The sequence below is a fragment of the Aotus nancymaae genome, unplaced genomic scaffold (genome assembly GCF_030222135.1).
Source record: "Aotus nancymaae isolate 86718 unplaced genomic scaffold, 86718_ANA_hifiasm-v0.15.2.pri h1tg000010l, whole genome shotgun sequence".
NCBI lineage: Eukaryota > Metazoa > Chordata > Mammalia > Primates > Aotidae > Aotus > Aotus nancymaae.
Genome location: NW_026988421.1, coordinates 29,491,205 through 29,511,513, shown reverse-complemented (window position 1 = coordinate 29,511,513; position 20,309 = coordinate 29,491,205). Strand labels below are relative to the sequence as shown.

General features: G+C 53.8%; 1 protein-coding gene and 1 long non-coding RNA gene across 2 annotated transcripts in view; one reads left to right on the top strand and one right to left on the bottom strand.

Annotated features, from left to right (window-relative positions):
* LOC105708288 (uncharacterized) overlaps positions 1–13,120 on the bottom strand; it is a 45,687-nt gene extending 32,567 nt beyond the window's left edge. The window contains exons 1-2 of the long non-coding RNA XR_001105278.2: positions 12,761–13,120; positions 9,284–9,424 (exon numbers count right to left, since the gene is read on the bottom strand). This is a non-coding gene — a long non-coding RNA (uncharacterized LOC105708288). The remainder of the gene's footprint in view (positions 1–9,283; positions 9,425–12,760) is intronic.
* On the top strand, positions 12,439–19,784 carry TLX1 (T cell leukemia homeobox 1). Its single transcript, XM_064373662.1, has 4 exons — positions 12,439–12,494; positions 13,210–14,083; positions 16,157–16,358; positions 18,637–19,784. The coding sequence occupies exons 2-4, from the start codon at positions 13,516–13,518 to the stop codon at positions 18,857–18,859; spliced, it is 993 nt and encodes a 330-aa protein (XP_064229732.1). The 5' UTR covers positions 12,439–12,494; positions 13,210–13,515; the 3' UTR covers positions 18,860–19,784.
* The last annotated feature ends 525 nt before the right edge of the window (positions 19,785–20,309 follow it).

The following is a 20,309-nucleotide window of genomic DNA, read 5'->3' as shown; positions in this document are numbered from 1 at the left end:
TGTGGGATCCCACCAAGTGCCAGGCACTGGGCTAAGCACTTTTACATCTCTTGATTTATTTTAACTTTCACCACAACATATGGTATAGGTAGCATATCTCCATTTCATAGAGGAAGAAACAGCAGATCAGAGAGGTTAAGTGTGTTGCCCAGGATCACAGAGCTAGTGAAGTGGCAGAGGAAGAATTTGAATCCAGTTGGCCAAATATCAATGCCTTTGATCTTTCCATTATACTTGACTCCAATCTGGCTCCACTCTGGCTCCCTGAAGCCCCACTGTTTACTCTGGTCCATTTCTCTTTGCCCTGACTGGTTTTCTTGAAGTACACAGAGGTGGAAACAAACCCATTTGGTGTAGCTCAGCTGTTCTTCCGAGCCACTGCCAGGCCTGGCTTTTAGCAGGCCCAAAGTAACTACACCTTCTCTTTTTTTGGAACTGAGAGCCACTCCCTGAGAAAGGCCCAAATAGCTTCTTCCTTTCTTTTTTCAAAGTTCACACCCTGTTGGAGCCTGCCCACTAGGTTCCTACTTCCTGTTTTAAGCTCTTCAGTTGGCTTACAGAGTGCAGATGATGGGCAGGTTCTGATGCCAATGAATAGGCCACACCCCTCAGCTCAGATTTTTGCTCTTCCTACTTCTCTAGGTCCTCCGGGATGACTCATAGCCCGGGTACCTTCTGGGGTGCAGTTTTTACCAAGTTATACACTTGCATAAGGCCCAAATATGTTGAACACATTATGATATGTACACAGAATTCCCATCAAGGTTAAGAGAAGCCACTTTCTTCAACCCTGGCAACCTCTGGGATAGTCTGTGGCAGCATCATCTTTGGAAACAATGCTTGGCATGTTGATTGGTTGTGCATTTGTGTGTGTGTGTTCTTTTGTGTGGACATGCACACCTGTGTGACTGTATGCATCTCTAAGTGCATGCTTTTCAGTGGGGGACAGTACAGATGCATGTCTGCATAGCTGGACCCATGACTTCAATGATAGACAATGTGTTATGCTCTGGAGTTTGCATACATATTCTTGAGAGTGAGGAATCTGTACGTACGTGTGTGTGTGTGTGTGTGTGTCTCTACACACCACGTACAAGTCATGTGAAAGGCCTGGTTAGGGAGGTTTCCCATACCCAGACCACTTAGAAAAGACTTGGGAAGGATACTTGCCAGGAGAGAGGTGGGGTAGAGAGAAAGGTCTAATCCTTCATAAATAAGCAGAGGGATGTTGTGGTCAGTTAGAAATGTCCCCAGGCAGATTCAGGTAGGTTTGCAGCATTCAGCAAAGACACTTGTAGCCCACGGCAAGAATGGTGGGTAGAAGTTGGGGGTAAGTATGTGCTGGCCAGATTAGGTCTAGCCCCAGTTTTAAGGGGCAAGGGATAGAAGAATATGGTAAAGCATTCACCGTCCCCCTCATCCAACAGGCTCTGGGCCCCATCCTGTCCCCTATGGCCTTTCAAAGACCAGCACAATTTGATCTTGATGGAAAGGTGATGGCTGCTGGAGAGGGGATCCAGGAGGCCTACAAAGAGGCCTTGCTAGTGCCCCTTACCCTTCTGCCTGCTCCAAAGACAGAGGCCTCCTTCTTCCAAAAACTGCTCAAAGTTTTCGCTGACTTCAGAAGCAAAGAGGAGGAGGGAAGAAGAGGAGGGGAGGCCTCTGAGGTGGGGAAACTTTTGCTGAGACTGCAGGCTCCCCAGTCCCTCCCTGGTTCCTCATTACGGAGTCCTTGGACATAAATAGTCTTTTTATTTGAAGGCCGAGAAAAACCAGGGGTTGTGTTAATGACCAGCAGGCAGCAGGGCAAGAACTAGGCAGGGGGCTGGCTCTCTTGACCTTGAAATCCTGTCTGCACTTTTCTGCTGTGCAGATCTCCTGTTTTCCCAGATCTTGTCTCTACCGCCTTAGCCCTGCCCTCTCAATGGGACCCTAAAGAAGACTCAAGAAGAGGGGTTAGGGAGGCAAGAAAGGCACACAGTATGTCTGAGGAATTCATCAACTGGGTCTGGAAAACTGAGCAGGGCTGGACCAATAGGGATGATAAACATCTTACATAAAGGTCAGTGCAATTACAAGAAAGATAGAAAAACAGAGATACCCCAACAAATTAGGAAATGTTTACACTGTTTCATCTTTATGTTGATATTGATTGATACATAAAGGTCAGTGCCTGCTGGGCGCGGTGGCTCATGCCTGTAATCTCAGCACTTTGGGAGGCCGAGGCGGGTGGATCACGAGGTCAAGAGATCGAGACCATCCTGGTCAACATAGTGAAACCCCGTCTCTGCTAAAAATACAAAAAATTAGCTGGGCATGGTGGTGCATACCTGTAATCCCAGCTACTCGGGAGGCTGAGAGGCAGGAGAATTGCCTGAACCCAGGAGGCGGAGGTTGCGGTGATCCGAGATCGCGCCATTGCACTCCAGCCTGGGTAACAAGAGTGAAACTCCGTCTCAAAAAAAAAAAAAAAAAAAAAAAAGTCAGTGCAATTACAAGAAAGAGAAAAACAGAGATACCCCAATAAATTAGGAAACGTTTACACTGTTTCATCTTTATGTTGATACTAATTGATACATAAAGGTCAGTGCAATTACAAGAAAGATAGAAAAACAGAGATATCCCAATAAATTAGGAAACGTTTACACTGTTTCATCTTTATGTTGATACTGACAATGGCTCGATGAATTAGAAGACAGAACCCACTATGCCTCTCATAAGCAAGAAATGCAAGAGTCAGAGAAGTTAATTGATCTGTTTACAAACACACTATCAAAGCAGTGTGACTATAACTCTGTGTCCTGTGACTAGACCCATGTCTCTGTGACTCCAAATCTATGATCAAAAAAAGGATTGTTTTGTTGTGTTGCGTTTTTTGAGACAGAGTCTCGATGGGTCACCCAGGCTGGAGTGCAGTGGCTCAATCATGGCTCACTTCAGCCTAGAGCTCTCGGGCTCAATGGTCCTCCCACCTCAGCCTCTCGAGTAGCTGGGACTACAGGCGTGTGCCACCATGGCCAGCTAATTTTTTATTTTTTGTAGAGATGGAGTCTTGCTATGTTGCCCAGGCTAGTCTCAAATTCCTAGGCTCAAGCGAATCTCCTACCTTGGCCTCCCAAAGTGTTGAGATTACAGATGCGAACCACTGCGCCTGGTCAAAAACGGTAGTTTTGAAAATTTGTGTGCTCTTGGCCACTTGAGGAGGGACTCATGAATTGTGCTCTGAAAATGTGCAGGAAGGCAGAACTTTGACTTCACTTTTGAAGTAGGAGTAGAAATTTTCTTTTCTTTTTGGGGGGCTGAGCGTAGGGGTACGGTTTGTCTGGGCTTTGCAACCAAGGAATGACTGGAGAAGGTGTGAGAGTTTCTGTCAGTTGGTACAACAAGACCAAGGGCAGCCAGCGATTGCGGCAAGGTACTACAGATGAAACGAAAGTTCAGCGCCTTGAATGGAGGGGGGAGGGATTTGGATCCCGACGCCCAGGCAATGCGGAGCCTTGAGCAGTTTCTGAGCTGGGAAGAACGAGCCCGGTACGCCCTTTAGGGAAGAAAACTTGGGCCCCTCCCAGCAGTGTGAATTCGGAAGAGAGAGGCTTAGCGCCAGCCGGGACTAAACTACTGCAGAAATAGAAGATAAATGGAGGAGGTGAGGCTGCCTCCGGAGAAGGTGCGCAGAGGGAACTCCTGGCCAAAAGGCCCGGAAAGGCTGGGAACCCCGCACCCCTGAGAGAGCGCGCAGGCCGCGGCCCCAGCGTGAGGCGGCTATGCTTGGCCGGCCGTTCTTTCCGAGCAGAGCGCGCGGCCCAGAAGCCGCGGGCTCTGCGTTCTGAGCCTCGCGCCTCATTGAGAGGTTATTAATAGGGAGTTTGTCTGGTGTCAGAGCGCAGACATAAACTGCATTAGCATTACCCCATAATCTTATTTAGTAAACGCTCATGCCGTTCCGTCTCCTGTAATTGCATTGGGAAGATGCAATATTTATGAAAGGGGAGAGGGGAATGTCACTGTTCATCTCGGTGCTGCAGTAAAAGTCCCCAGAAATACAGTACTGGCCGCCCAGGCCTGGCGGTAGGCCTGCGAGAATAGCTAGCGTTGGTGCCGCGCCTCCTCTGGATGTCCCCCTGGCCGCCCCCAGCCCAGAGCTCCCTCCTCAACCTGCCTCACTGCCTGGGCAGGAGTGGAGGATGTGCCAGCAGAGGCAGCAGCCACATCTCCCCCTGGTGTTACCCCTCCCAGGTGGTGGTCCCTGGCGAATGGGGCATAAAGACCTCAGATGCATTGAGTCCTTCTGGTGGGTGGGAGGCTCGGTCTTTGGCTAGCTCCCACCCTTAGTTGGAATTCTCTTTTGCCAGGGGCCAAACCTACTCCAGAGCTGAATGGAGTGGGGCTGGGGGTGTTCACCCTGCCTGAACACCCTGGGGTGGCAGTGGAGGTGGGGAAGTGAGTGATTTGGTCAAGTAGGGGCAAAGGGGCAGAGAAGGGTGGCAGCAGGTGAGAGGCACCCCACCAGGGGTCCTGGCTGCTGCTGTGCTAGCCACTGGAATGATCCTGAAACCCACTGCAGCCTGGGATTCCTAGGGAGGTTTCCCTCTTCCACCGCCCTGAGATCCCTGAGCCTGGATCCCTAGGGCATCTCATGTGTACACTCAGTATAGAACCAGGTCTCCGGCTTCGCAGTGGAGAAGGCAAAGTTGCCCGGTGGGACTCAGGAGCATGCCCCGTGCCCACCCTGCCTGAACACCCTGGTCTGCACCAATCTTGGGTGGAGCTCAACAACCAGGGAAGTCTCACTGGTGTACAGAGCACCTATGGGTGGGTGTCAGCTGGTTGCAAGCTGAGACTCTGGTCTGCCTCTAGGCATTTGCAGTTCAGGGACAGACACACAAACATAATCTCTGCTCTAGGAGTCGCAGGTCACCTAGGTCAGAGGAGTTATTTCCCAGCCACTTATCGGAGGCTTCTTGTGTGTGTTGTGTGTGGGAGGGGAGGGGATCTGTGAGCCTAACCTCAAAAGGGCTACAAGTACTGAAACAGTCCAGATACCAAGGATGTCAAGCGTGGAGGGGCTGAACAGAAACTGCTGGTGCTTCATCCCAGGAAGGGGGAGCCCATGGCAGGTAGGGGAGAATGGGAAAAGTGAGGTGCCAGGAGCTCCACTGTACATTGCTGGTGGTCGGATCTAGGGTGAGGTGGCTGCAGAAATCTGGGCCGACAGGACAGGAGGTGCCAAGCAGTGACTTTGTGTGGTACCCAGGGCAGTGCTGGTATTCAGGCCCAAGTCCCTGGTCTTGGGGCTACTGTGGCCCCCAGGGATGGGAGCTTGGTCTCCTTACAAATCCCATCCATGCCTCACTACACACAGCTTTAATAATTCCCGCCCTGGGCACCTGTGCACTTCACCATATCTGCACCCCGCAGCATCCCACCCCACTCGCAGGGCTGACAGCTCTGGATGCTCTTGCACACTCGGGCACATGGCCGCACACCCAGGCCCGCTTCGCTCACACCACACTCAGGAAGGCCCCTGACTGGTCTAATTCCCAGCAGCGGCCTTCCTCACACCCGCCGGCTCCCCTCCGGGCTCTAGCTACTCGACTTTCGTGGGGAGGGGGCGCCAGAACAAGGGCAGCTGAGAAGGCCGGGGCGGAGGAGAGCCGCGGCCCCTCCTGGTGTCAGCTCCCTCGTCGCCGTCCCATTAATCACAGTGCCGCAGTCCAGTTGGGGATCCCGGGCCCCCAGTGCCGCCCGCAGCCCTCGGGACAATGGGATTATTTCCGCGGGGAGAGGCCGCCTCGGGCCGGGGCTCAGGCGGAGATGCCTCCTTCCCTCAATCCGTCCCTCGGCTCTCAAGGAGCGCCTGCGGCGGCCGAGAACGGGTGGCAGAGCGGACGCGGGTGGCGCGCGGGTGGCAGGGCCTGGCCAACCTAATTCAATTAGCTGGGCCGCCGCCGCCTTCGTGCGACTCCGGGCCCGCCGGGGCTCCCGCTCTGGGCAGCTGCTCTTTGTGCTCGGAGACCATGCATATGGATGCGGTTCCTCCCCCTTTAGCGCTCTTCCTACCCACACCCACTTCTGGCACCTGCGGCTTGCCCTGCCCCGCCTCCTTCTCCGCGAGGGAAGGCGACCCTGGTCTCCCCAGGAAAGTTGGAAAACTGTGTGGTTGCTTTTGAGCTCCCTGTGGCCATCGTCAGAGTATGTGTGAGGGGAAGGGGGTGTTTTTGTTTTTGTGTTTTGTTGTTTTTGTTTCATTTTGTGTTATCGAAGCAGGAAGGTCTGTGTGGAAGAGAGCGTGCCTGTAAATCTGTAGACGTGTGGTTGGGTGTGTCTGTGTGTACCTGTGTACCAGCGACCTAGGGCTGTGTGCACGGAGGGAGAGGGTTTCGTTTGGTTCTGGATCTGTGCTGCAGGGACTGTGAGTGGGGTGGGTTTGTCTGTGGGCATCTGCACATGGGTGCGTGCAGGAGGCTTTGTGGGCGCCTGTGGGGACTGCACACCACCGAGTGTCTGTGTGTTCACGTGCAAGGTGAGTGGGGGTCTGTGCACCTGCATGTGAGCCTGTTGCATCTGTGCCAAGGCTGTGTCTGGAAATATTCGGGAGTTGGGTATTTCTGTGTCACCATTGGTGTATATGCTGTGCTTTGGTGTGCAGTCCGAACACCTTGGGAAACATGTTAACCTCCCCCACCACCACTACCACTGGCCAGCAGCTGGGTGTCCCCAACTGAGACCATTTTCCCCACCACTCCCCACCCCGCCTTGCTTTTCTGGTGAAGGAGGAGCTTGGCAAATTAATATCCAACCTGAACTCCAGCAGGCTTACAGTGGAGGCAGAGGCCTGGGTAGCTAGGCCCTCTCATCTTGAGAAGGGTCCCAGTCGGTTTTCTACTCCCAACATAGTCCAGCCCTGGCTCAGCAGGAGCCGCAGCTTCCAAGGTGCAAACAGTCCTGAGCACCCCCTGAAATAATAATTAGACCTGCCCGTGTCAAGGCAGCCCTAGCACTTAGGAGGGACTGCATGACCCCCACCTCTGTCTCCCCAGCCACAGCTCAGGATTGGGTCCCCTGGGAAGGTGGGTTTCCTGCACTTGGGTGTCTCCACCCATCCTTACTCTGAGGCCAAATCTGCACCCCCAGCAGAGGCAAGGAATTGAGATGAGAAATCTGGGTAGATCTGGCTACTGCAGGGCCATCACCTGCCCAGCTGGAAAGCTTGCCTCATTCCTCTGTTTTACTGCACACAGGCAGAATGAGGGATCCGCGCACCTGTAGAGGTCCTTTCCGCAGACAGCAAAGGGAGCGTGCCAACCCCAGGAGGGAATAGGGTGGTTCTTGGAAGGCAGTGGGGCCCTCAGAGGCCTGGTCCCATAGTAGGCTGGTGCTCTCTTGGCTTCCTCTTCCTCCCCCACACCTCAGCTCATGGCTTGGCTTCTGGACCCAGGATGGACCCACCTGGCCAGCAGAGTGGAGCCAAGGTAAACACCAAGGATGAGAGACGTTGAGGCTGGCCCAGAGACCTGGGTCCTAGGCTCAGCTGCCCTACTGGGACCCACTGATGGGACTCTGAACTCTGTGCCCAGGGAGCCCTTTGAGAGCTGTCTGGGGAGAGCAGGGTCATGGGGGTCTGTCCTGCCCTAAGCCTTCTCTTAGCCCACTCCCTGCCTGCCCCTTTCCAGGCTTCTGGCATACTTGGAGGTGACTCAGAATGGGAGATTCCTTAATCAAGGGCACCATGGTCAAGACGGTGCTGGATGGATTGTGGAACCTGAGGGTCTCTGGGCCTCCCTTGGGAAGGATGTAGTCAGAGACTTGAGGCCTTAGCTCAATGCCCAGTGGTAATGAGGCCAACAGCTTCCTTTAGGGTCAGAAGCCAAGCAGGGAGAGGAGGCAGTGGAGGGAAGGGATCCCTACAGAAGCACCCTATCTCTGACCATCCACCTGCTGGGCTCTGATTGAGGGGAGTAGACAGGGGAAGAGAAGAAAATTGCCTACCGCTACACAGGATGACAGCTAAAGTGTGGCCTACAGCAGGGACATGTCTGTGTCCTGTCCATCTGTCCTCTAGCCATTCAGGGTCCCTCCACTGATGGGAAAATGCGTGTGAGTCCCAGGGAAGGTCCTCCATATCTCATATAAGAATTGGGTGGGGGTACAGGGGCTGGCCCTGGAAGACCCCCAACCCTGAGGACTCATTGAGTTGAATCACTTGACCTACTCACTCTCCCCCTCCCCAATCTAGGCTTCTAGAGACCATCCTCCCCAACCCAGGGCTCCTGGAGTTAGAGTGTCCTTTACTGCATCTCTAAGTCCCTAAGTCACCAGGTGATCCTGCCTCTCCCACAGTGGGGAAAGTTTTCTGTCTCTTTTCTGAGACAGGTGGGAAGGCAGAGGGAACAACTTTGGCACTAGGACATCATTGACTCCACCATGGACCACTTCATGTTACATATCCCTTTACATATTTCTCAGCCCCCTTTCCCTACTATATATCCATTGGGTATGCCCTGTGTCTCCCTCCCCACAACCACAGGCCCACACACAGCCACTTCCCTGACAATTCCACTGGATTAAAAGACATCCCTCCCATGGTACACACCATCTGCAGCACACAGTCATAGCAGAGGGATGCCCTCACCCCATCACAAGCACTCTCTACAGAAGAACAGTTGTAAACACATACTCATTCTACTACAGAAAACACATTCACTTGCATTCTCACTGACACACACATCCTCACATGACAAAATGCAGTTGTACAAAATACCCAGACTCCCTTCTTCTCCTCCAACACTCTTACTGACATGCATTTTGCTTCCACTTGTATCCCAACAGCCTAACACAGTGCCTGATACATACTAGATGCTCTATAATTATTCATTGAATAAACTGTTAAAATTATCTCTTAAAGACATGCCCGGGACATCTGCACAGCCCTCTCAACCCTGACTGTCACACACGCTTTCCTATCCAGCTTTCCCCTCATGGATGCACGGTCCCACAAACACAAAGTAATTAAGTTTCCACACATACCCGTAAGCTAAAGGACAACCCCTGGCCCGGGGGTCTCTTTCAGAGCCGGGAGGAAGAGACCGTGTGGGATCCACAGGGGCCTCCCCCTGGGCTGAGCCCGTCCTTTCCTCCTCCCCCAGTCCTGCCAGCCCCAGCCCCAGCTGCTCTTCTTTTAATTGGAGGCACTTTTTTATTCTGCAGGCCAGGGGGAGCTGGTGCTTGGGGGAAGGGCGTTATCAGGTGGCCTCAGAACCGGAGACAAGGATCTGCAACTCACCTAGGTTCCTGCAAGATAGTCCTGTGAGGCAAGAGCCAAGATTAGGCTTAAGGAAGCAGCTTGTAATGAGCAGAGTCAGGAAAGTAGTGTTTGAGTCTGTTCTCTGCCCCTTTCCAGCTTTCAGTGCCTCGGTTTTCTCATCTGTAAAATGGAGAAAACGACAGCCACATCACAGGATTAGTTAATGATGAGCGGAGAGATCATTCTTGCGATTGAAGGCGCCTTGCACATGGCAGGTGCTCCGTGAGTCCCCTTTTCTTTCCCTCCCTCCTCGTTCCTAGCGGGGCTGTTTTGCAAGGCATGCAAAAGCATGGTGGAAACACAGAAGCTGCAGCGAACATAAGCTTGTGTGAGTCTCCTCTCCTGTTTCAGAAAACTTCCCAACCTTGCAACATGGTGCTCAGGTAACACTGCTGCTGGGAGAAGGGGTAGGGACCAGATCCCAGTAAATCCTGACCCTCTGGTCCTTCTAGGTGAGGAAGGGACAGAGAGGGTAGTCTTGGCCCCCAGCAAATACCCTATTGGAAAACAAAGGGTGGGATTAAGCCAACTCACAGAACCCCAGCACCTCATTGAGGGTAAAAGTTGGGGGTATCCCCAATTGGGATAAAAGTTGACTCTGATAAACAGAAAATGTAGCGGGGTAAAGGAAGAAATCAGTCAAAGAAGTGGTTGTGATAGCAGGGGAAAGTCAGTATATCCCCGGGTTGCTGAATTTTAATTAGATCTTGACAGTCTTAGTGGGCCATGTACAAGGTAGTGGTGACTTCTGCCAACCTTAAGCTGGGCCAGCAAGGGCAAAGTCTCCTCCCAGGTATCCTGGACAACTGGTGCCAGATCTGAGGAGTTCAAGGGGTGGATCAGGCAGGTGCCAGAAGGGTTGGAACAGGCAGGGCTGGAAGGCCATCTGAGCTGGAAATGATAGGTGTTCTTTTTTTTTGTCTTGTAAATTTTACCTTCAACCAACTCACACCAAAATGGGGTTTTAACTGCAGCAGGCAGAACCGTGGTGAGACTAAAAAGAGCGAGGCCACTAGCGCCCAGCCTGAAAGGAATCTGCAGCACCCCTCCCCATAGTTTTTAGCCTCAAACAAGGAAAATAGCTCAGGTTTTGAGATTCCAGATCAATCCTCTCTGTCTATAGGACTTGGAGCAAGTTTGTTTTCTTCATTGAGCCTCAGTTTTCATTTTCTGATTAGAGATGGGGCATTGCTCTGATGTCCAGGCTAGACATCAATTATAGCACATCATAGCCTCGAACTCCTGGCCCCAAGTGATCCTCTAGCTTCAGACTTCAGAGTAGCTGGGACTACAGGCACAGGCCACTGCACCCAGCCATTTTTTCTTTTTAAAAATGATATATAATTCATATGCTACAACATTCAGTCCCTTTAAAATGTACAGTTTGGTGGGTTTTAATATTTTTACAGTTATGTAACCATCACCACTATCTAATTCCAGAATATTTTCATTACTCCAGAGGGAATTCTGTATCCATTAGCAGTGAATTTTCATTCCCTGCTGTCCCCTGGAAACCACTAATCTAGTCTCTGCCTCTGTGGATTTGCATATTTGGGACATTTCATACAAGTGGAATCATACAATAGGTGGCTTTTGTGCTTCACTTCTTTAATTTAGTGGGATAGTCTCCTAAGTTGATCCATGTTATAGCATGAACCAGCATTTCCCTTCTTTTCCTTTTTATGGCTAAATAATATTCCATGTGTGGATATACCACATTTTGTTTATCTACACATCAGTTGATGGACATCTGAGTTGTTTCCCCTTTGAGGCTGCTATGAATAGTACTGCCATGAACATTCATTCGATTCTCTCAATTACAAAAAACTGGGACATTTCTATTAACTTCAGAGGATTGTTATGAGTCTTAAATGAGATATGTATGATGTGGTACCTGGTAAAAAGCTGTTTTTCAGTAAACAATTTATTTCTGCAAAACAATTTAGTTCCCTCAAGATAAGAGGCAGGAAGAGATCCATTCAGGTTCAGACAACTTCCAAAGTAAGTTATGGAACTCCCTGGGTAGGGGTGTAGTACCAGGATTGGGTAAGTGAGAAGAAGAAACTGGCGAGGGAGCGGAGCCCTCTCACATTTCTGCTTAGTGTTTGCAAACAACTACCAACTTCACATTTGGCTTTGTCTTGAGTGGGTCTTTGTGCACCTGGCTGGAGCTTAGACAAGGTTTTCCCCACAGAACTTCCAACCAGCACCTAGGTTTCTAGGCTAACCCACAAAAGCAAGTTGAATCTAGCTCCTCCATGTTAATTCCCACCAATCATAGCCATTCTGAAATGTGCTTTCCTCACATCTGTAAAATAGGAGAATACTCATCTCAAAGGATTGGTGTAGAGTTCATATTGTTCTCCATAATACTTACTAACATCTGGCTTGTTGTATTCGCTTCCTTGCTTATTGTCTGACCCCCTCTACAGAATGTAAGCTTCATGAGGTCAGGAACTTTGTTTTGTTCACTGCTATGTCCCCTGTGCCTAGAACAGTGCCTGACACATAGTGAGTACAGTACTCAATAAATATTAAATAAAGAGATTCACCCAAGATGAACATATTTTGTTGTTTGCGGCTGTATTCTTCAGGAGAGAACAGAAATGAATAAGCCACTCTCTGCCTCCAAGAAGATCTCTTCAAGTGGAGGTGACAGACATGGCCAAAGCAAACAGATTTCAATGAGACTTGATGAAGAGAGAATGTGAGCCTTCACATTCTAGCATTTTTCCAGATAGAAACAGGACCTACCCAAAGATCTAATCTGAAACTGAACTGAAATGGACCAGAAATAGATCCCAAGCAATAGAACCTGTGCCTTTCCCAGAGCTTGGCTCCTAAAAGGTAGCAAACATTTTCCACTGGAGAGGGGAAAGAGAGGAAGAAGAAAAAGGGAGTTTCCTCCTTTTCTCTTGGGCTCTCAGCCAGACAGCCACTGGCAAAATGTTGAAAAGGCCTAAATTTGTCCTGGATGCACTTCCCTGATCCTAGTCCCACGAATCCTAGCCCCCAAGGCCTTAAGCCCCTATGGCTCCCTCCCAAGATTCCAAAAGGAAGAAAACAACACACACCAAGACTAGAGTCCAAAGCCTTCTTGCCTGGAATAGCCAACCCTGGGCTAATTGTTAGGTGGAAAGTAATCTGGTTGAATTCATTTAAACATTGTAGGAATTGCCTTTCAAAGCCGGTAAGATTTTGCTTCTTGAGGCATCTGTTTATTTAAAAGGAAAGGGGTATGTTGAGGCATGGGCACCCTGGCAGCAGGCTCCAAATCAACCCTCTTGACTTGTGCCTGCCTTTCAGGAAATGCTCCTTTCCTGAATTTCTCTAAGAATGCTGAGTTGGAGGGTGGTTGCTGATTTTTATAACATATAGTCAGTTGTTCATAGGCCTGTGTTTTAAAGAAGGACAAGCCTGAACTCACCGTCCTGCCTCAGGGCCTGGGCTCCATACCTGGGGAGTAGACAATCTTCTACTTTCTAACAAGCTGGACTTGAAGTTTGGAGTAAATCTCCTGGTTGAGTGACAGGTGTTTCCCAGCTGAGCCCTTGGGGAGATTCTCCAGTTGGGCAGGGACATCCCTTCCTCAGAAGCCTGGTGGGCTGGACTCCTTTGGCCCAGTCGAAAGTGGGGGATGGCTCCCAACAGGCTGGGAAGACAGCTGACTTCACCCTCCTTAGTTATGTCTGTCTGTCCGTCTCTGGGAATGGTTGCTTCCTGTTTTTCCTTTTCCTTTTAAGCCTCTCCTTGTTCCCGTCTTCTCTCTCTTCAAGAACTACTCCGAGTCTTGGTCTCCGTCCCTCTATCTCTGGCTCCTGTATCTGCCTCGGCTCCTGGCCTTCCTCTCCCCCTCCCCTCCCCTCCCCCGCGCTGTCATTCACCCCGCTCCTCTCCGCGCACAGCCAATGGAGAGACCCGGCCGAAACCGCGAAGCTCGCTCGCACTGGGCTTTTTCGCCTGGTGATTGATGTCCCAGAGTCAACAGCGAGCGAGCAACTGGAGCAGGGAAGAAGAAGCCGGAGAGGGGAAAAATACGGCGCCCCCTCTCTCCCTCCCCTCCCCCGCCCACTTTAGCCCTTCTGCGCACTTCGCTTCCAAGTCTCGGCGCAGCCAGGAGCCGCTGTTGCCCCCGCGCCCCTGCTAGCTGCCCCCGGAGTCGAGCTCAGCGAGCGCCGCCGCCCGGGCCCCCCAGTGGGGCCGGGGCCAGCATGGAGCACCTGGGTCCGCACCACCTCCACCCGGGCCATGCAGAGCCCATCAGCTTCGGTATCGACCAGATCCTCAACAGCCCGGACCAGGGTGGCTGCATGGGGCCCGCCTCGCGCCTCCAGGACGGAGAATATGGCCTTGGCTGCTTGGTCGGAGGCGCCTACACTTACGGCGGAGGGGGCTCCGCGGCCGGGGCGGGGGCTGGGGGCGCGGGAGCCTATGGCACTGGAGGTCCGGGCGGCCCCGGAGGCCCGGCAGGCGGCGGCGGCGCCTGCAGCATGGGTCCGCTGGCCGGCTCCTACAACGTGAACATGGCCTTGGCGGGAGGCCCGGGTCCTGGCGGCGGCGGCGGCAGCAGCGGCGGTGCGGGGGCACTCAGCGCTGCGGGGGTGATCCGGGTGCCCGCACACAGGCCGCTCGCCGGAGCCGTGGCCCACCCCCAGCCCCTGGCCACCGGCTTGCCCACCGTGCCCTCTGTGCCTGCCGTGCCGGGTGTCAACAACCTCACTGGCCTCACCTTCCCCTGGATGGAGAGTAACCGCAGATACACAAAGGACAGGTTCACAGGTGAGTCCGGCCCGCGCTCGCCCCGCCTGGCCGTGGCCCGGGCTCCGTGTTACCCCTTCCCCGCCGGGTGGCTCCCCAAAGCTGGTTTTGCGCGCCAGGTCGCCCAGCTCTTCTTGGCGCTTTTCCCCAAGATGAGCCGCCCGCCCGATTCTATATCGCGGAATCGCCATGCTTGAAGAGTTCTCCCAGTCTGGACCCCTCTCTGTCTCCCGAAGGACTCCTGCTCAGAGAAGCTCTCTCTGGTTCCCTCTCAGGATCCATGGGCCCAGTCAGGCAGAGAGAAGGAGGCCATAGATTCGGGACCACCTTCTCCAGCTATTCCAGGCCTGGGAATTTCCGAGAAAAGGGGTGCAATGAGAACAGTTGCTTCTGTCCTGGCTGCTGTTCTAGGACCGAAGAAGCGAGCCCTAGGATCAGACACAAGAAAATAACAGGTTTCCCCACCTCTAGTCCCCTACACACATGCACTTCGCGTTCCTAGCTCTGGTGCCTGTGGTGCTGCAGGCCCAGCGGAGGCCCCAGAAAATCAGCAGAGCCAGAGGCCCTTTTCTTCCAGATAGCAGGCTTCGTCTGGGTGGGTAGCACTGGGGCATAGCCGCCCGGGACAGCTAGCTATTCATTTTCGTTCTGCCCCAGCTGGGTGTCCTACCCCGGGGCCCAGCCCTGTTATTTTGGGAGGGAATGATGCACAGGCAGGCCGGTGATCGGTGGCAGCAGGGCTACTCCCAGGACATTAGGTACCAGGTGGTGGCCAATGCCACTTTCTCTGCTGCCCGATCCTGCCTTCCTCTGCTGGTCCTGGCTCCTGTTTCCGCTCTGGGCACTCAACTCTCCCTTTGGTGTGGGTCCCTTCCCCCATTCTCACTTCCTGCTCCCGTTAGTGTTCCCTGGATCCTAGACCATGATCCTCGGATCCTGCCGTCCGGGGCTGGGAAGCAACCACAGACTGAGCCCGGGTTAGCCAGCTGGGCCTTAGAGAGGAGAGGCAGGAGGCACCAGCCGCTGCTGGCAGAGACAGGAACTCCTGGGGAGTCCCCAGGCTCAAGGGCCTAACAGTGGAAGGGGTGTGTACACAACTACTTGGGAGAAGCTGCTGAGATGAGAGCTAGACAGTGGGCCAGGAGACCCCAAGGCACCCCTGGCTCCCTGCTTTTGTTCCAGGCAGCAGCATGGCCAGGGAAACTGCTCCTGCAGCTTCTGACCAGACTCGGGCCACGGCAGAAGTGAGGTGGGGGCAGGGATCCAGAGGAAGAACAGTTGCTTGGGTCTAGGCCTCGGGAAGGGCCCTCACTCGAGGGGCCCCAGTGCCCCAACCCAAGTTTCCTCTGGCCTGGGGCAGCAGGGCCTGGTGCTCATCCCACTCCCCACCCAGGCCAGGCCAGTGTTGAAGGGCTCTGCTGGAATCCGCAGCTCGGACTCCACTAGTCCTGGGCCTCTGGTGAAAGGTACTCGACTTAGGGTCTACCTTGGGACCCTAATACTGTGTCAGGCACGAAGGAGGTTTGAGCGAGTGTATGGCTGTGGCCTTGTGTTGCTCTGTGTCCTGTGTGCTTGTCCCGTGACTGTGCTTGTCTGGTCCTGTTCGGGTGTATAGATCTGTGGGTTCGCCCCCATCGCATGTTGTGTTGGTGTGTGCTGCTGTGGATGGAGGCTCGGGTCGGGTTCCAGAGTCAAGGGTCTTAAAAGGGCTCGAGCCTCTTACTCTGAGCCTGAAGGCCTGGGCTGACTGAAGGGAGGAGAGGGCGACCATTAGCTCGCCTTTGACTGCCCCTAGAGGAGGGGCAGCAGGGAGGTGGCTGGGCTCGCGGGAGCCCGGGGCTAGGGAGGCATCCGTGGTAGTGGCGAGGCGGCGTCGGACTGGCGGGCAGGAGGGGGCCGTTTCCCGTCGTGGGTTTGGCGCCGAGGGCTAACTGGAGGATCCCGGCCCTGCTTGTTGGGGTTCAGCTGCTGCGCTCGCTGACTCGCGGGGTGTTGGGCCTGGGACGCTTCCTGACGCTCTGCCGCTTGCCTCTGCCGTCTGTCTGTCTCCCGCTCCAGTGGCCCTCTCACCCTTCACTGTAACACGCCGTATAGGTCACCCCTATCAGAACCGGACGCCCCCCAAGAAGAAGAAGCCGCGCACGTCCTTCACACGCCTGCAGATCTGCGAGCTGGAGAAGCGCTTCCACCGCCAGAAGTACCTGGCCTCGGCCGAGCGCGCCGCCCTGGCCAAGGCGCTCAAAATGACCGACGCGCAGGTCAAAACCTGGTTCCAGAACCGGCGAACAAAGTGGAGGTGAGCAAGCGGGGCGGGCCGGCCGCCCGCGAGCCGCGCGGTCTCAGGCAGCTCTTGGTTCGTTTCCGCTCGCGGTTTCTGATCCTTTTGGAGGAGCGGGTTCCCGCTAGGTTAGCGGGGAACTGGAAGCAACGGAGGCCGTAGCCGGGTTGGGGTTGAAGAGCCCGGGTTCTGTTTTAAAGGAGGCTTCACACTTTGGCTGGCACACTCTGCCCGCGTAGACGCGGCAGGTCTCCTCCGCCGCTAGGGCAAACGGGCCGGTTAGTACACTCCACGAAGTCCGGGCTCCTGGGCTTTGTGAGTCCTGGGGAGCTTTGTATTTGCGCAAACTCTTGCTTATGGAATTCCGCTCTGTTCCGGAGACTGGAGGCAGAACGGCCCACACCTTGTTGCAGCGCTCCAACCGGGCTCCCGGCAGAGCGTCTGGGGCCCCAGACCGCGGCCCTGCTGACGGCCTCCTCCCCAGACGCCCGGCCTTTGCGCAGCCGGTCCCTACCCTGTAAGGAGAAAATCAATCCGCGCCGGCTGCGGCGGGGTTTCGCGGGTCCCACTGAAAGAGGAATCAATTAGGAGCAGATGGGTGTGTGTGAGAAAGAGAATTTTCCCTTATCCCATAGCCACAACTCCAGTTACTACGCAGTGGGTTTTTTGTTTGTTTGTTTTTCACATTTACGCTCAAGGCCGTGAATCGCCCCCCACATTCCCAAGCAGCTTCCCTCTCCGCGCGCGCTGACGCTTTCTCCGGCTCCACACTCTGGCACCCTGCACCCTCCCGCACCCTGCACCCTCCCGCACATTTGGCTCTCGCCCGCCCGCCGAAGTTTCTCCCCTAGCTCAGGCCCGGTAGGGCAGCGCGGGAGAGTCTGGGCGAAGTCGGCGGCGCCGAGACGGGCGGGCCTTAGGGCAGGAGGAAGGAATTGGAGTTTCCTCTTTTTCTGAACGAAGGCGAGGAATCTGCCTGGGATTCCGCCTTCGGGGCTACAAAGGAAGCCCTGGCCCCGCGAGTATACCGCACCCCCCAACATTCCTGTCGCTGGGGAAGAGTGGGGGATGCGGCCGCAGACCTTGGGACGCTATAGAGGGAGCCAGGGCTAGCTAGGGGTTAGGGGGACTCCGGTTTCCAAGGCCTGTTGAGGGCTGCGGGCCCAGGGGAGGGGAGGCAGCCTGGCAGTCCTCCCAGAGAGAGGGCCACAGAGAAAGGAAGACAGAGGCAGGCAAAGGGAGTAACTGAAACACAACCAGTTTCGGAGGTGGGGAGGGACAGGGACCCCACTCAAGGAAAAAAAGGAGAAAAACAGGCAGCCTGCAGAAATCTTATTTATGTATAATAAAGAAAAGCAATGTATGACTGAAACCACCATTTTCGTTTCAAACAAATTCCTTTAATTCAGAGAGAACCAAGTGGGTGGGGAGGAGAGAAAACGAGAGATAAGACACAAAGCATAAAAGAGAAATATTCAGGCCGTTTAAAATGCAGGAGGGAAGGGAAAGAGGAGAGACAGAAAGCTACACAGAGTCAAGAAAAGGCGGCCCAGAGCAGGTCAGCAGCCGCTGCTGGAAGAGGCCCTTGCAGGCTTCGCACGGCTTCATCGATCGCCTACAAATTGCTTCTGAAGGCCCTGGAGACTCCCATTAGGTCTGTCCACCTTAGAGACAGACGTTTGATCTCAGTTGACAGGGTGGAGGGGCGGCATTAAATGGAATAAGTGAGTCATCGTCTCCCTGAACTGCCTCAGAGAAAGCCAGTGGGTCTAGCAGGAGCCCCGGCAGGGCACAGGGCTCCACGCAGAAGGCGCAAGGCCTAGAAGACATTGGCAGACAGAGGGTGGCAAGAGACGGAGCAGATCAGAGCCGCTGGCCCTGGCCTCTCTGCCCTGGACTTGTGGGTAGGGTGAGAGCCCGCGGGCTTGGAATAGCACCTGGTCTCCCTGAGGGCTGGGGGGAGACGAGATGCCATCTTACCCCTGGCTGCCCCTCGTGAAGTCTGCAGGGTGTGGGCACTGCGCGTGGATGGGGAGTCTCAGCTGTTTGGGCCTTGCAGACTTTCCCACTGCTCCTCCGAGATGCCTTGGCTCCATCCGCTTTGAGGGTTTCCAGTCTTTGCCAGAGTCAGGACTCTCAAAAGAAGGGAACGCGTTATAGGGGCCCAAGCTGGATCTGGGGACTGCAAAGGCGAGCAGTGCTCATTCAGTTTATCTCCTGGGAATGCACCAGGAGCTGGGCACACGCGGGAGCCGGGTCGGTGCTCCTGGCAAGTAACGGCTTGTTCCTGGTGCAGACGGCAGACTGCGGAGGAGCGGGAGGCAGAGAGGCAGCAAGCGAACCGCATCCTCCTGCAGTTGCAGCAGGAGGCCTTCCAGAAGAGCCTGGCACAGCCGCTGCCCGCCGACCCTCTGTGCGTGCACAACTCATCGCTGTTCGCCCTGCAGAATCTGCAGCCATGGTCTGACGACTCGACCAAAATCACCAGCGTCACATCAGTGGCGTCGGCCTGCGAGTGAGCCTGCCCATTCTGCCCTGTGGGACCCTAGGCCCACTCAGGGGTCACTGAGGCCTGAGAACTAGGACTCCTCCCTACCCCTTTCTGCCTCAGACTGCACCCAGGAGGGGAACACTGCCCTTGCAAGGCCCCGAAGGGCCCCTGCATTTGTGCTGACACCATTTTCTCTTCGGTGGAAGAGCTCAAGGGACAAGGACACGCACCCCACTCCCAGACGCGTCCCACACCCATCCGAACTGTTAAGGAATCTCTGCTTTTGTTTATTTCATTTTATTTTAATTTTTAATGTGGGACCCAGAGAGAGGCAAGGGAGGTAGAGCTTCTGGGGTCCCAGGCTGTCATCTGAATTTGCCCTGGGAAACTCCTTCTCTGTGACCCACTTCTCATCGCACTCGGAAACCCATAGGCCCACACAGAGGTGATGTCACTGTCCCTCCTGGTGTCACCCCAGAGCCACACATGGGCATCTATGGCAGAGTGTCATACACACACAGGGTCACAGTGTTTACATCCTGGACCTCACTATCAGGCACAGGCCGGGGTGACACAGACTCATCCTGAACAATATAGCACTCCGTCTATCACAAACACAAGGCCATGGCCGCAATGTGACACACTACCCCATACACAACAGCCACAACAGCCTCACTTGGTCTGCCAAGCCCCCACCACACATCCCAGCCCAACCCAGGTACGCACAGACAGGTTTTCACATAAATGCAGCCCGTTTCTCCGGATCCCATTTGGGGTGGGGTGTTAAGTTATGCACTTATAAGGTGTTTTCTGTGTAACCATTTTATAAAGTGCTTGTGTAATTTATGTGGAAAAATAAATAAAAGCCTCCGTATCCGGAGTCAGGGCTGCCTGCTCCTTGCAGACCCCAGCGTCCTTCAGCCACTTGGGTTTGGTGCGAGCTGTTGCTTTGGGGGCAGCCCTTGGTACCTGAACTTGAGAGACATGTTGTGGGACAGGACCCTAAGGCTCTGGAGAGAGGAAAGGAGGATGACAGATGGAGAGAAAGCAGAGTTGAGGAGAGCAGGGAGAGCCAGGCTCTCCTGGGATTGCCAGTGCCTGAGAGGATGTAATTTCTTTGGGTGTGAGTGTGTGTGTGTGTTGTGTTTGTGATAATGTGAGCAATTAGGATGTTACCGATAGTGAATATTTATAATGGTATCCAAGTGTATAATTGTGTTTGCAATTCTTTCGGGTAAATGCTTGTTTCTGCTTAAGTTGCAAATCGAAACTATCATTGTATGCACAGGCTTGTAGTGATGTATGTGTAACCATGTGCACAACGTGACTGTTTCTTTTTGGGTAATTGTCTAATCAACCATTTTGGTGATGATGTATGAATGGTGCTAAATGTTTGGGAGAATATTAGTTTCTCTTCGTAAATCTATTTTTGTTAGATGTGATTGCTTGTGAAGTGGATCATCTTTAATTGTATGGGT